Here is a 14,784-nt window from a genome sequence, read left to right as displayed (position 1 = left end):
GGGACAGCAGATCATGGAGGTTACATTTTCCTATGACCTATCTAGTCACAGTAAAAATTGCCACTGCAATATCCATGATCTGCTTTCCCTGTTTACATGGTTTTTTTAATATTGTGTTTTAGTTCTGGGAAAGTGAGGCAGTAGTTAACTCTACCCCTGCCTCGCTTTCACATGAAGTTTGGAGTGGTCCTTGTGCAGGTTAATTCGGGCCACAAAAAGTTCTTCTCTCCTGTTGGTGGAATAAGATCATTTCCACCAAGGAATGTTGCCAAGTGTGTGTTTGGGTGCTGATAACAGTCCAAGCTGTTCCAGTTCAAAATGCTAACAACCCTTCCAAGCAGCTTTTCATTAGGCTATATTGAAAAGTTGATAATTTAATTACCACTGCCATTGAAGGTGGGTGAAGGTAATGTTTTTGCCCCGTTAGTCTGTTTGTCAGCAAACAATATATCTCAAAAACTAATGGGCGGATTTCAACAAAATTGGTATACAGGGCATGGCCCAAAGAAGAAGTGATTAGTTTTTGGTGAAGGTGTGGATCCAGATCCTGGAATATTTTTTAAAGGATCCATTAACATTGAGAGATAGGGCAAATTGACTTTATTAAAAATGTTGTGGGTTGTTTTATTTAGAAGGTTATTGATTGTCTCAGCTGCTGCAGTACAAATTGTCACAGCTGTCAAAGTAGGAGCAGAGTTTTCAGAGCAGGTTGTTGGGTGTGGATTGGCCTGAAGCCTCCTCAATGAGATGGAGGCGCTTAATAAAAAGATTTCTTCTTTCAGCTTTGTAATTAGAGCATCAACCAGGCAGGAAAAAGCCTCAAGGAAGGGCTGCGTATTTGTAATAATGTTGAGTTAACACAGTGTGGTGGAGATATGTGCTCTTACTGGGTGCCCTCTTCACTTGTTGGACTTATAATCAAGATCACTGGTGTTCTAATTTATTTGATCTGTGGAACAGATTGATGTTGTATTGCAGTAAAATACAAATGTTGTACTTTTATTTCTTATTTGTCTGAGGGTGTGCAAGTGTTAAAATTGTTTCTTTAAAGAGCTGGGCTTTATTCATATGACAGCAACCTGTTAGTGTGGAACATCCTGAATACGTGTTTAACCAGGAGCTAGGATAATGGTTGGCCTTTGTAATAATTGACGGTATGTTCAATTGCAAAGCTTGCTAGTAGTTTTGAATCAGTTGTGAAAAGGCATATAACTTGTAGAACATTGAGATTTTTTCTTTAAACCCTTGGAAGGATTTGTGTTTCATTTATGATTTTGCAATCACATTAGCTTATGAGGTGATTGGAAGTCATTGAGTGCACCCCAGCACTGTTTGCATTTTTAATGCTAGAACGAGTTTTCAGTCAGCATTGAGGATTGGCAGAACAGACCAGCAGTTGTTGCAAATAGTCACGTCTGGCTGACTTGGGAGGAGTGGGTCTCGTTCAAGGTGGTAACTTTGGTGACTTGGCAAGCCAATCCTTGATGTAGCTGAAGGTGTGATCAAAAGTTGGTCTTTGTCTCGATCCCTTTTTGGGGAAGTTGGTATATACTAGAGGGAAAAGTATCTTGCTTTTTAGTCCGGCAGAGACAGCTGAGAGAGGCTCCAAGCTGAGACATTATTGCATACGGCCTACAAGACAATGGGTAAGTACCACTTTGTTCATCAACTGTCATCTTGTGTATAATGTTACGACCAGGTTAGGAGGGGTCAATTGGCTCCCCTCTTTTCCTTCTCATTCGACGACACAGGTTTTTGTTTAAATGGATATACTTGCCAATTCAGTGAGTGTTTAACGGTTTGCATGCTGTGATCATATAAGACACAATCAGGCAGGTTTTCTTGTGTTTTAACAAAGAAAAGAGGATATCTTTTATTGTCCTTGACTCGGTCTAAGTAAAATAATAAAGTACACTCCAGCTTTAGTGTGTGCATGCACACTCAAAGTTTGCGCGCACACAAATAGATTACAAAGTAAGGAAAGATAGATTAAGGAAGTTAAAATCCAGTAAATTCAATGAGTATACGGTTTGTGGAGATTGGTAACTTGGCTGGCTTCAAGCTGAATTTGGTGGTCCTGCTTTTACTGGATAGTCCTGGTGCTTCAAGAGTCGAGGCGATTTAAAGATGCAGATAGATGATTTGCTTATTCTTCGGGAGACAGTAGCGCTGGATTGAATCTTTTTCAAAAAGTTCTGTCTGCGGCACCTGAGGTTAGTCACAATCAACAGACAGGGTTCAAAAGCTTGTAAGTTGGGTAGAGAGAGAAAGAGGAAGAGAATGACAAGTGATGCTGAACTTTCGAGAATACCTACAGCGAGCCCATGAATTTCTAACTAATTGGGCCGTAACTTTTGAGCCTCCAGGGCATTGTAACTGGGGGTACCCCAAAGGCATGCACCGGACTCTCTCTCTCTCTCTCTCTCTCTCTCTCTCTCTCTCTCTCTCTCTCTCTCTCTCTCTCTCTCTCTCTCCACCCCCCCGGCCGCCAGATATTCCCAGGGTTGCATGGCAGTTGCTTGAGAAGTGCAAACGTCCCTTGGGCAATTGTCCTGCACTGGGAGCCATCTGAAAATGTGATTTAAATCGCAAACTTTGGATAGTTCCAACTGTGTTGCATCAACAATCACCTAGAAAAAGTTGGAAGGATTAAAACCACTTCTAACTTGTGGGTCTGTACAGTAGTTACCCATAACGGCCTCCTCACAGTAAAAAACCCCCCCCCCCCCCCCCCCCCCCCCCCCCCCCCACCCCCGGAACTCCCAACTACCCCACCCTCCCTCACGGGGGCTCCCCTCCCCCACAAAGCACAAAAAACCCACCCCTCAGGACCCCACCCCCCCTGCCCCTGGAACTCCCCCCACACACACAACCTCACCCACCCCGGGCCAATCCAAGGCCTGACCCGAGACCCTCCCCCAACCCTGTGCCATAAAAAAGGGGACATGGCCTCCTTACATCTTCAGCACTGGGCCCTGGGGACACGCTGCACTGCACAGATCTTGTCCGGCCGAAGTCGGAAGGTCAGACAAGATAGGATCGATAAAGAATTTCAGGTAAGAAAGTAAGAGCAGGGAGGCAATCCAACTCTGCCATTCCGCCAAAGTTCAGGCCCATTTAAGATTGAATGGAACTAAAGATTATTGAATTCTGTTGAGCACTGGCTACAGGTCAGCTAATAGATGAATTTTAAAAAGACTATGATCATCGAGATTAGTTAACATTGCCTTTAGTTCAAAAATTATGAAGCACTGTAGAATATTGATAATCCAACTCATCTACCCACTTTTTTGTATTAAGAACATAGAACAGGAGGAGGCTATGCAGCCCTTGAGCCTGTTCTACCATGCAATTAAAAAATGGCTGATCTGTTTCCGTGTCTTAACTCCTTTTACCCGGATTTGATCCATATTCCTTGATACCATTATCCAACAGATCTGTCGATCTTGGCCATGAAAATTTGAATTAACCCAGCATTCAGAGCCTTCTGGAAGAGAGTTATACTTTTCCACTCCCCTTCTTGTGAAAAAAGTATTTCCTGATTTCACTCCTAAATGGCCTATGTTTCATTTTAAGATTGTGCCCCCCTTTTTTTAGGGTTCCCTCACCAGGAGAAATAGTTTCTCTGTTCCTTCATACCCTCTTAACCTTTTACCACCCACACAATCTCTTGGCCATCGTAGATTAACCTATGCTTCAATTTTGTAAATTCTGCTTGATTTTTCTTTTAGTATTTTCAAAATCTCATTTTAATTTCTACACTAATCTAAGGAACTCCAGAAAATGTCTACCCTAATCATCTATTGGAACAGTTCCTATTGTTTGTGCATTCTTTGCAAAATTTTCAGTTGGGTTTATCTGGGTTAGTTTTCTTTTTAATCAAATTGAAATAGCTTTTTCCAGACTGACTGACTGTTTCCATGCCCTCACTTTTTTCAATTTTTATTTCATTAGTTTGTCATGGTCAGTGTTTCCTACACATTTGGCATCCTTCCAGGTCCTACTTGCTCCACTTCATTCTCTAGGACTAGATCCTGTACTACCTAACTCCTTGTTCATTGAAAACATACTTTATCTAAAATGAAGCTCTGAACACATTGCAGAAATCTCTCCAATTTTCCACTTACATTACTTTTGTTCAAGTCTATTTTTGGATGATTAAAGTTAGAATCAGCAGATCCTTTCTGATCAATGTTGGTATTCTGAGGAGGTGATGTCCTGCACTGACATTGGAAAGCCCCATTGTATCAAATACTTGAAATTCCACAAACCTGTATCAAAGTTCCACAAGAAAGGTGGCTCCATAACAAAGCATTGTTGGCGATACCCAGCGGTGGTTAAGAACTTGGTCCCTTGTTTCTCACCTGCCAATGATCAGGATTCAGAAACACAAGTTGATCAAATTTTCAGTTGATACTAAACTAGAGGCAGTAAATTCTTACAAGACAGCTAAGGAATTAACAAAGAATCGAGATTGTGTTTGTGAGTGGGCAGGACCAGTGGTGGGTAAAATTCAATATGGGCAACAGCAAGGTGTTACAGACTGCAAGAAAACCTTGTGGAGAGCAAGCTTAAATAGTTGAGGGAGATCTGGGTGTGTGGATGCAACACTGACCATGTCTAGTCATGACAAAGCAACAGTTCATAGCATCATTACATTACAGAAGGAGGCCATTCAGTCTATCAAGTCTCTGCCGACTTGCTGTAGAGCAATTCTGTCACTCCCATTCCTCTGCTCTATCCCTGTAGCCCTGCAAGTTTATTTCCCTCAAATACCCATCCAATTTACCTTTGAAATCATTGATCATTGCTTCCGCCACCCTCATAGGCAGTGAGTTCCAGGTCATTACCACTCAGACGTAAAAAAAGTTCTTCCTCATATCCCAACCCTGCATCTTTTACCCAATCTTAAATCTGTTTCTCCCATCTTGTGCCGTCATTTATTTTTGTCTACCTCATCTGAACCTGTCATGCTTTTGAACACCTCTATTAAATCTCCCCTCAAACCCCTTTGCTCTAAGGGGAGCAACACCAACTTCTTGAGCCTTACCTTGTAACTAATAACCCTAATCCTGGAAGCATTCTGGTAAATCTCCTCTGCGTCCTCTCAAGGGCCTCACATCCTTCCTAAAGTGTGGTGACCAGCTTGGGACACAGTGCTCCAGTTGTGGCCTAACCGGGGTTTTATATAGGTTCAGCATAACGTCACTGCTTTTTTACTCAATATCTCTATTTATGAAGCCCAAGATCCCATATCTAATTACTTTCCCAACATGTTCCATCACCTTCAAGGATCTGTGCACAGGTCCCAAAGAAAAATGAACTTATTCTTATAATGCTGTAAGTTCTTGGAATGTAACAAAGCACTTCACATTGTGTTATTTTTTGATGTATTCACATGTAGGCAAATGGGCACAGCAAAGCAAATTAATTCTGGACTATGTTGCCAAATCAGTGGAGTATATGCCTGAGGCTGCCAGTGTGGTTAGGCCACACCTTCAATCTTAGTGTTCAGTTCTGGTTGCTGAAGCATGAGAGATAAATCTGAACCCTAGAAGCAGTGCAGATCAGGACAATGAGGCCAATCCCTACTGTCAGAGACCTGAGTGACGATGAAAAATAAATCTTCAATTTGAGAAATGAATGGGCAGGAACCTCATAGTGTTATATACTACACTGAACAGAATAGCAATTGTTAACTCCTGAGTGTTTCAAAACCAAACCTAAACATGACTGCGGAGTAAGGGATACAAGCATGAACTGGTAAAGGAAAAAAAAACCCCAGGAAGCAGTTCTTTACACATGGCTTAATTGTTGCACTGGTCTCCAGGTAGTTGAGTGGTGCCAAAAACATGAGGCTATATTTTGGGGGTGGGGGGAGGGGTGCTGATGCTATTAGTTTCTATCGAAGGATGGTAATAAGGGCTAAATGGTCTCCCTCAACTGTACTTTGTAGTTCTTTCTGCTTTAGTGGGAGGGCAAACTCAATTTATTTAAAACTGCCCTTTAAGAGAACCTTGATCACTGCTGTTGACTGTTTTGATATACTTAGACTTCTTATTCCTTACATCCATGGATGCATTTTAAAAATGTATTGATAAAATCACTAACGATGTAAAGTGTTTACTGGTTTTATTATCAATACAAAACAAAGCAGTTTTAGATGAAATGTGTGCTTCACCAACTGCATTTATTTGATAATTTCTAGGACATGGTAGTTCGAGCTCTCAAGCAGACCAACAGCCGCAGTATAGAGGCTGCAATTGAATACATCAGTAAGATGAGCTACCAGGATACACGGCGAGAGCAGATGGTCGCTGCAGCTGCCAGACCAGTGAATGCAAGTGTGAAAGCATCAGGTATACATAGCTGAAACATTATGTCACCTCTAACTCAGTCTAAGATATACTTTGTGCCTCTGTCACTGGTTCCTTTCACAAACTTGGTTATTAGTTCTTGTTATGGTAGCAGCATCCTTTTGTATGTGTCTGATTTTTAAGGGGCCACCATGATTAGGCCTTACATTTGTACCGCTTGTCAAAACTTGACTTTTTACATTGTAGGGATGTTTATTGGTGTTTCCACTGCTTTGAGTTTTCACATCACCGTTGGCATTTATTTTACTGTGTTATTGTAAGAACAGTTCCCTTTCATATCTGGTTCTGTGCATTTCTACAGATCATTTTGGCCTCAAGCATCTTGTTGGAAGCCCAGTTGTAGGTTCAGCATCAATGCTGTGCTGCAAATACTGTACAACAGTAACCAGCTTTATTTTGGTCCTCTCAATGTATAAGTATACTTGAACCATACAGGAGACTGTATGGAAGTCGAGAGACTAGTTTTTTGAGTGCTTCTCTGGACTTGGCATGTGTATAATTATCTAGACATCTATTGGCCAATTGTGTTCTAAAATGATCCAATCCAGCACTTGAAAGTGAAGTTGTATTTTACTGTTGTGAAATTCTTGTTTGCCTCCCCACTTTCCGCTCTTTCATCTTTTTATTTTACTGAAGTTATCCTGCTGAAGTTGAGCACTCATTCTTTCACAGGATGTGGGTATCACTGGCTAAGCCAGCATTTGTTAATGCTGCCCATCCCTCATTACCTTGAGAAGGTGGTGGTGGGCCACCATCTTGAACTGCTGCAGTCTGTGTGCTGTAGGTATACCCATAGAGCTATTAGGAAGGGGGTTCCAGGATTTTGACCCAATGACAATGAAGGAATGGCATTATAGTTCCAAGTCAGGGTGGTGTGTGACTTGGAGGGGAACTTGCAGGTGTGATGTTCCCATGTGTCTGCTGCCCTTGTCCTTCTAGATGGCAGAGGTTCTGGGTTTGAAAGGTGCTGTAAAAGGAGCCTTGGTGCACTTTTGCTGTGCAACTTGCAATGTGGTACACGCTGCTGCCACTGTGTGTTGTGGAAGGAGTGAATGTTTAAGATGGTGGCTGGGCTGCCAATCAAGCAGACTGTTTTGTCCTACATGTTGTCAAGCGTCTTAAGTATTGTTGGAGCTGCACTCATCTAGGCAAGTGGAGAGTATTCCAGCACCCTGACGTGTGCCTTGTATGTGGTGGACAGACTTCAAGGAGTCAGGAGGTGAGTTACTTGCTGCAGAATTTCCAGCCTCTGACCTGCTCTTGTAGCCTCAGTATTTATATGGCTGATCTAGTTCAGTTTCTGGCCAGTGGTAACCCCCAGGATATTGATAGTGGGTGACTTAGCAATGGTAATGACATTGAAGGTCAAGGGGAGATTGTTAGATTCTCTCTTGTTGGAGATGGTCATTTCCTGGCACTTTTGTAGCGTGAATGTTACTTGTCACTTATCAGCCCAAGGCTGAATGTGGTCCAGGTCTTGCTGCATATGAACATGGACTACTTCAGTATCTGAGGAGTTGCAAATGGTGCTGAGTGTTGTGAAATCATCCATGAACATCGCCACTTCTGACCTTATCATGGAGGGAAGGTCATTAATGAAGCAGCTGAAGATGTTTGGGCCTAGGACACTACCCTGAGGAACCCCTGCAGTGATGTCCTGGGACCGAGATGATTGACCTCCAACAACCACAATCTTATTCCTTTGTGCTAGGTATGACTCCCAACCAGTGTAGAGTTTTCCCCCTGATTCCTATTGACTTCAGGTCTGCATGTAAAGATGAGTCTGAGCATGTAGGAGGTAGGAGTCGATCCTTTCCTTCCATGGAATAAGTGGATATCCTGTGATTTATACAAAGTTTATTTGTATCTGAGGTAGGTTGAGCTGTGGAGGAAAGCACTCGATGGGAGGAGGGTGTAACTACGTACATTTGATCTTGGGCCAATTGACTTTTGTCTATCTGTCTGTTTTAAGTACATATTTATTTCAAAATAGCTATTTATACACAGTTATTGGAGTGACGGAGTGGGTTAGCCTCATTAACTTGTTTGAATTTTACCTAGCGTCTGAAGGCCTCCCCCTTTGTCCGTACCTCTGGTAGCTCAGCACAAATGCTGTCCTCCGGCAAGTACAAAGTCTGCTTCCTGATGGGCGTGCATACACTGCACTAAACTGTTAATGATCAGGGTAGCTTGGGTGGAGTTAGGAATGTTCACTCCACAGAGACTGAATGGTTTAATGATCTGTAAACAGAACATAAAAGGAGGAGTAAGCCATTCAGCTGAACTGTATCTTAATTCACTCTACCAGCCTTGGTTCTGTAACCTTAATACTCTTACCTAGAAATTTTCAAAGAATCTGCTCTGCATTCCCAGCATTGTGTTTCCAATTAATATTTCTAGGATTTGCATTTTTTAAGCTTTATACACATCAGGTATTACCTGCTACTTAACACTGAGCTGTTTCCATTCTGTAGCTGTAGAAAAGTTAGGAGTGAGAGCTAGGTTGTTCCCAGGCATTTACTGTAAACAGCTGAGCAGCACTTTGGGGCTAAGCACAATTAGTTGCTTTTAAACGTTTACTCTACATTTTACCAGGCAAACATATTTTTGTTCAATATTTTAAAAATAATTCTTATTGATATCCCAAATCCTGGTAAGCTTTGCGACAGAGTTTAAATTCTCATGCAGCAGAATTAGTGGTTGGCACAGGAGTTGGCTGTGAGTTGGGTGGAATTCTACAGGACCTGCTCTAAAAGTTGAGCACAAGCTAGCAATCTTCGCAGACAATCTTCGGCCAGAAGTGCCAAATGGATGACCCATCTTTGCCTTCTCCGGAGGTCCCCAGCATCACAGATGCCAGTCTTCAGCCAATTCGATTCATTCGACGTGATATCGAGAAACAGCTGAAAGCACTGGATACTGCATGGGCTATGGGCCCTGACAATACTCTGGCAACATTACTGAAGATTTGTGCTCCAGAACTTGCCGCACTCCTAGCCAAGATGTTTCAGTACAGTTGCAACACTGGCAACTACTTGGCAATGTGGAAAAATGCCCAGGTAAGTCCTGTTCACAAAAAGCTGGACAAACCCAACCCGACCAATTACTGTCCCATCATTCTGCTCTTGATCATGAGTGAAGGAAGGAATCATCAACAGTGCTATTAAGCAGCACTTGCTTAGCAATACCTGCTCACTGATGTTCAGTTTGGGTTCCGCCAGGGTCACTCAGCTCCTGACCTCATTACAGCCTTGGCTCAACATGGACAAAAGAGCTGAACTCCAGGGGTGAAGTGAGAGTGACTACCCTTGACATGAAGGCAGCATTTGCCGGAGTATGGCATCAAGGAGCGCTAGCAAAACTGAGTCAATGGGAATCAGGGGGAAAACCCTCCACTGGTTAATCATACGTAGCACAAAGGAAGATGGTTGTGGTTGTTGGAGGTCAATCATCTTAGTTCCAGGACATCACTGCAGGAGTTCCTCAGTAGTGTCCTAGGCCCAACCATCTTCAGCTGCTTCATCAATGACCTTCCTTCCATCATAAGGTCAGAAGTGGGGATGTTTGCTATGATTGTGCAATGTTCAGCACCATTCGTGACTCCTCAGATACTGAAGAAGTCCATGTCCAAATGCAGCAAGACCTGGCTTGGGCTGACTAGTGGCAAGAAACATTCACGCCAAACAAGTGCAAGCAATGACCAAGAGAATCTTAACCATCGCCCCTTGACATTCAATGGCATTACCATCGCTGAATCCCCCACTATCAATATCCTGGGGGTTACCATTGACCAGAAACTGAACTGGACTAGCCATATAAATATTGTGGCTACAAGAACAGGTCAGAGGCTAGGAATCCTGTGGTGAGTAACTCAGCTCCTGACAAGGCGCAAGTCAGGAGTGTGATGGAATACTCCCCACTTGCCTGGATGAGTGCAGCTCCAACAACACTCAAGAAGCTCGACTCTATCCAGGACAAAGCAGCCTGCTTAATTGGCACCCCATCCACAAATATTCACTCCCTCTACCAACGATGCACAATGGCAGTAGTGTGTACCATCTACAAGATACACTGCAAGAATGCACCAAGGGTCCTTAGGCAGCATCTTCCAAACCCATGACCGCTAACATCTAGCTCAGGCTTGTCCAACCTTTTCGCTTGGGGGGCCGCGTATCAAACTGTTTCTCACTTAAGGGGCTGGTGAGCAAATTTCAGAAGGATAAACTTTGGCACAACAATAAAGATTTAAATTATTTCAAAATAAAACTGAGGTATGTAAAGAAACACCTTGCTGAGCAAAAAAATTAGGAGTAATAGAGTGAGAGTGCATGTGTGTCCGGATCACCCCCAGCCTCAGACTGCTCACTCACTCACCCTTGACCACAGAGAGACTGGATGAAAGTGCATGATGGTGTGTTAGGGTGAATGAGAGACTTTATACTGGGACTGAGATAGACTTATGGAGACACTCTGCACCCGTACACTCCCTCACACTGAATCTCTCAAAGAGCCCGCCCACACTCCCTCAACCCTCCCCATACTCTCACACATCCCCCCCCCCGCAAAGCCCACACACACACACTCACACCTCCCCCAACACACACTCTCAGCACGCACCCTCCCCCACCCATGCGCATGCACCCACCCCGACCCACTCTCGCATGCACCTTCACTGCACCTCCACCACCTGCACTCGTGCACACCCTCCCCATTGCACACAGCATCCCCCGCCCCAGCGCCCTCCCCCTCGGGCGTGCACTCCCCCGCCCACGCGTGACCTTTACCACCTGCGTTTGTGCGTGCCCGCCCCCTCTGCTGCCCGAGCGCGCCACTTCACCACCTGCGCTCGCGTGTGTCTGCCACTGCGCCCAAGCGCGCCCTCCACCACCTGCGCTCGCGTGTGTCTGCCACTGTGCCCAAGCGCGCCCTCCACCACCTGCACTCGCGTGTGTCTGCTGCTCCGCCCGCCCCCTCCTGTGCCCACCCATGCCCTCCCTTTGGGCGCGCCATCCCCGCCTGCATGTGCTGTCACCCACCTGCGCGCGCCCTGCATCACCTGCGCTTGCACGCATCTGCCCCCAACCGCCCGCCTGCCTGGGCCCCACTTGAACTTGCCTGTGTCCCATTCTGGCTGCCTCACAACTTGGGCCCAGGCACAGCACCCCCTAGCACCTCCGCTCCCCGGGCCACACTACCTCGACCCTGAACTCTCTGCTGCTCTTGTTCGCTGCTCCTCCAATCAATGTTTCCTTCTCTCCCACATTTGCTGCTGATAGACTTGCTAGTGAGCCTCTTAGCAATGTACATGGGAGAGAAATGGCCTGTGATTGGGGGAGCAGCTCCTTGCAGAATCTTCCATTCAAACTTAGCTGTTTGATCGGCATTTTGAAAACAAGATCCGGTGGGGGGGCCACATAATGGGACTCTGTACGTTGAAAGCCTGATCTATAAGGACGAGGGCAGCAGAAACGAGGGAACAACACCACCTCGAAGTTCTCCTTCAAGACACTCGCCATCCTGACTTGGAAATATATTGCCGTTCCTTCACTGTCACTGGGTCAAAACCCTGGAACTCCCTCCCTAACAGCACTGTGGGTGTCCATACATCACATGGACTGCAGAATGAATGTGTCATTCTCTGCAAAGTGTCATCTAATTTTGGGAAACTAAATCTTGTTTGAGTTACTGATGTTACTTTGCAGTGATGTTACAAGGGCAATTAAGGATGGACAATAAATGCTGCCTAGCCAGTGACGCCCACATCCCATGACTGAATAAAAAAACACTTGCATCTATACAGTACCTTTAAAACAGTTTAAAAAAAATATACAAGGCACTTCGCAGGAGCATCATCAATGTTTAACACCAAACCACACAAGGAAATGTCAGGACAGGCAAGCAAAAGCTTTATCAAAAATGTAGGTAGCTTTTGAGGAGGAGGAGAGAGGTTGAGATGTTTGCAGGGGAGGGGAAGGTGGTGGAATTCCAGAGTGTAGGACGTAGTAGCTGAAGGAGTGGTCATCAGTGGTGGAGCAATGGAAATTGGGGATTCATGGGGTCAGAATTGCAGGAGCGCAATGCTCTCTAGGGTTGTAGGATTGGAGATTACAAAAATTGGGAGGAATGAAGCCATGATTTCAAATCAATGAGGACATTTATTTTAATAGCCAGAGCTTCACTCTGCAGCCGGCTGTACTGTGCATCTCTTTGGAATTTTTGATTTTGATATTTTCCAGTCGTGATTCCCTTCAGCTGGTGATCTGATATTCACCAAAGAATGTAGGCGATAAGTACATTACAATATTATGATGCCAACTGACAATTTAATATGGGAGGAGTAATAATTGTTGAATGCGTCATTTTCTGCAAAATGTTATCTAATTTTAGAAAACTAAATCTTGTTTGAGTTACTGATGTTACTTTACATTGTTTCATTTATGTCATCTTCCTAAACAGCATCAAACACTGTTCAGCAAACAATTAACAGGAGGCCAAGCTGGAAGGGTTCAAAAGAATCTTTGGTTGCGCAGCGACATGGTCCATCACTGATGGAAGGTGTGGGATATCGAGCAGACAGCCCAGTCTCCCAGGTAGAAATGGGTCGGCCGTTGTCTTCAAGCTCTGGAATAACTGCGTACACCCAGAGCCATCCGGGAAATGGACAGGGGCCTTTGGGAGCAGTGAACTCTCAGAGAGCGAATCCCCCACCACCACTTCCAGTGAGGAGTGTAACTCCACCACCGCCTCCACCCAGAGGGCAGACTCCTCCCCCACGTGGCACCACTCCTCCCCCACCCTCTTGGGAGGGGAACCAGCAGCCAAAACGTTTCTCTGGAAACATGGAATACATGATCACGCGGATATCTCCTGTGCCACAAGGAGCCTGGCAGGATGGGTTCCCACCATCCAACCTCGGTGCTGCCTCCATGATGAATCCACCACCCCAAGGCCAGAGAGGGATTAGTCCTATCCCACTGGGTAGGCAGCCTATTATCATGCAAAATGCCACCTGTAGTAAATACAACTACTCGGCAGGCCGAGCAGGCCACCAGAACGGATCGGCACAACCAGACAGCTCAATAGGTGGGCACTTTGTGCAGCACGCAAGTGTTATGGGTGGAAACGCGGTCAATCGTCAGCCACCACCGTACCCACATTCTCAGTCTAGCCGACTAAGTCCCAGTGCCCTCCAAATGCAAGCTGGTGGAACTGCTGCTTCCACCTACAACAACCTGAATGGAAACATTTCGCAGTCTGTCATGGTGCCGAACCGAAACAGCCAGAACATGGACCTTTATAACATCAGTGCATCTACGATTGCATCTTCATGGCCGCAGCCACCTCCATCTCAGCCCCCGTCTTCAAGTGGTGGCCCAGACATGCCTAACTGGCATCCTTCACAAAATCTGAATGCACCTGTACGGTCCAATTCCTTCAACAATCACCTTCTGTCCAGCCGGCAGCCTCATTCCAACTCCCAGCCGTCCGCCACCACCGTGACTGCCATTACTCCTGCCCCCATTCTGCAGCCTGTGAAGAGCATCCGTGTACAGAAACCCGAGCTGCAGACTGCGCTCGCACCCACTCACCCTCCCTGGATGCAGCAGACTGGAACAGTTCCCGAGTGTCCTACTCTGGCTGAAGCTCCGAGTTATCAGCCTCCGCCTCCACCATACCCCAAGCACTTACTTCAGCAGAACCAGTCTGTGCCGCTGTATGATTCCGTAGCTAAAGCCAACAATGATGAGCACACGGCAAAGCAGCCCATATTGCCAGTGCCTCAGAGCACAGAAGAGGAGGAGCACGAGAAGCCCACTGAATACGGGGACCGGTTTGATGCTGCGGAGAAGGAAAAGAAACAGATTACGACATCACCTGTCCCAGTGCGGAAAAATAAAAAGGATGAGGAACGTAGAGAGTCACGGATTCAGATTTACTCCTCGCAAGCCTTCAAATTCTTCATGGAGCAGCACGTGGAGAATGTGCTCAAGTCTCATCAGCAGAGGTTGCATCGCAAAAAGCAGCTGGAAAATGAAATGTCGAGGGTAAGCTTCACTCCATAAGGCACTTACTCTACATAGAGCATCCTTCAGACAGGCTCCCACCCAGTCATTTTGTTTGCTGCCATTGCTTGTGAGCAGGCAAGAGGATAGAAATGACCACACTGTTCACGGTTTCACACTTTTCATTTTTGTTTTCCTTGAGGCACACCTCCTGTAAGCATGTCGTTGACATGTAAATAGCCTCAGGCTTGAAAAGCTGACTAAGTGGCTAAGAAGCTAGATATGCAAGAAAATGAAAATCAAAGCATAACCTTATGAATTTTGATTTTGCCCTATGTCTTGATGTTAGCCTCAGCTCAGAGATGGCACTCTTACCTCTTCATTCAAATGCTTGTAGTATCAAG

The 14,784-nt window shown here is 45.3% G+C and overlaps 1 protein-coding gene across 1 annotated transcript in view; it reads left to right on the top strand.

Moving 5' to 3' along the window:
* Positions 1-14,784, top strand: part of lats1 (large tumor suppressor kinase 1) — a 43,813-nt gene that overhangs the window by 3,239 nt on the left and 25,790 nt on the right. The window contains exons 3-4 of the mRNA XM_078541777.1: positions 6,209-6,359; positions 12,834-14,422. Coding sequence (XP_078397903.1) covers positions 6,209-6,359; positions 12,834-14,422 — 1,740 coding nt within the window. The remainder of the gene's footprint in view (positions 1-6,208; positions 6,360-12,833; positions 14,423-14,784) is intronic.

The sequence above is a fragment of the Cetorhinus maximus genome, chromosome 5 (assembly GCF_964194155.1).
Source record: "Cetorhinus maximus chromosome 5, sCetMax3.hap1.1, whole genome shotgun sequence".
Lineage (NCBI taxonomy): Eukaryota > Metazoa > Chordata > Chondrichthyes > Lamniformes > Cetorhinidae > Cetorhinus > Cetorhinus maximus.
This window is presented reverse-complemented; position numbering and strand designations above follow the sequence as displayed.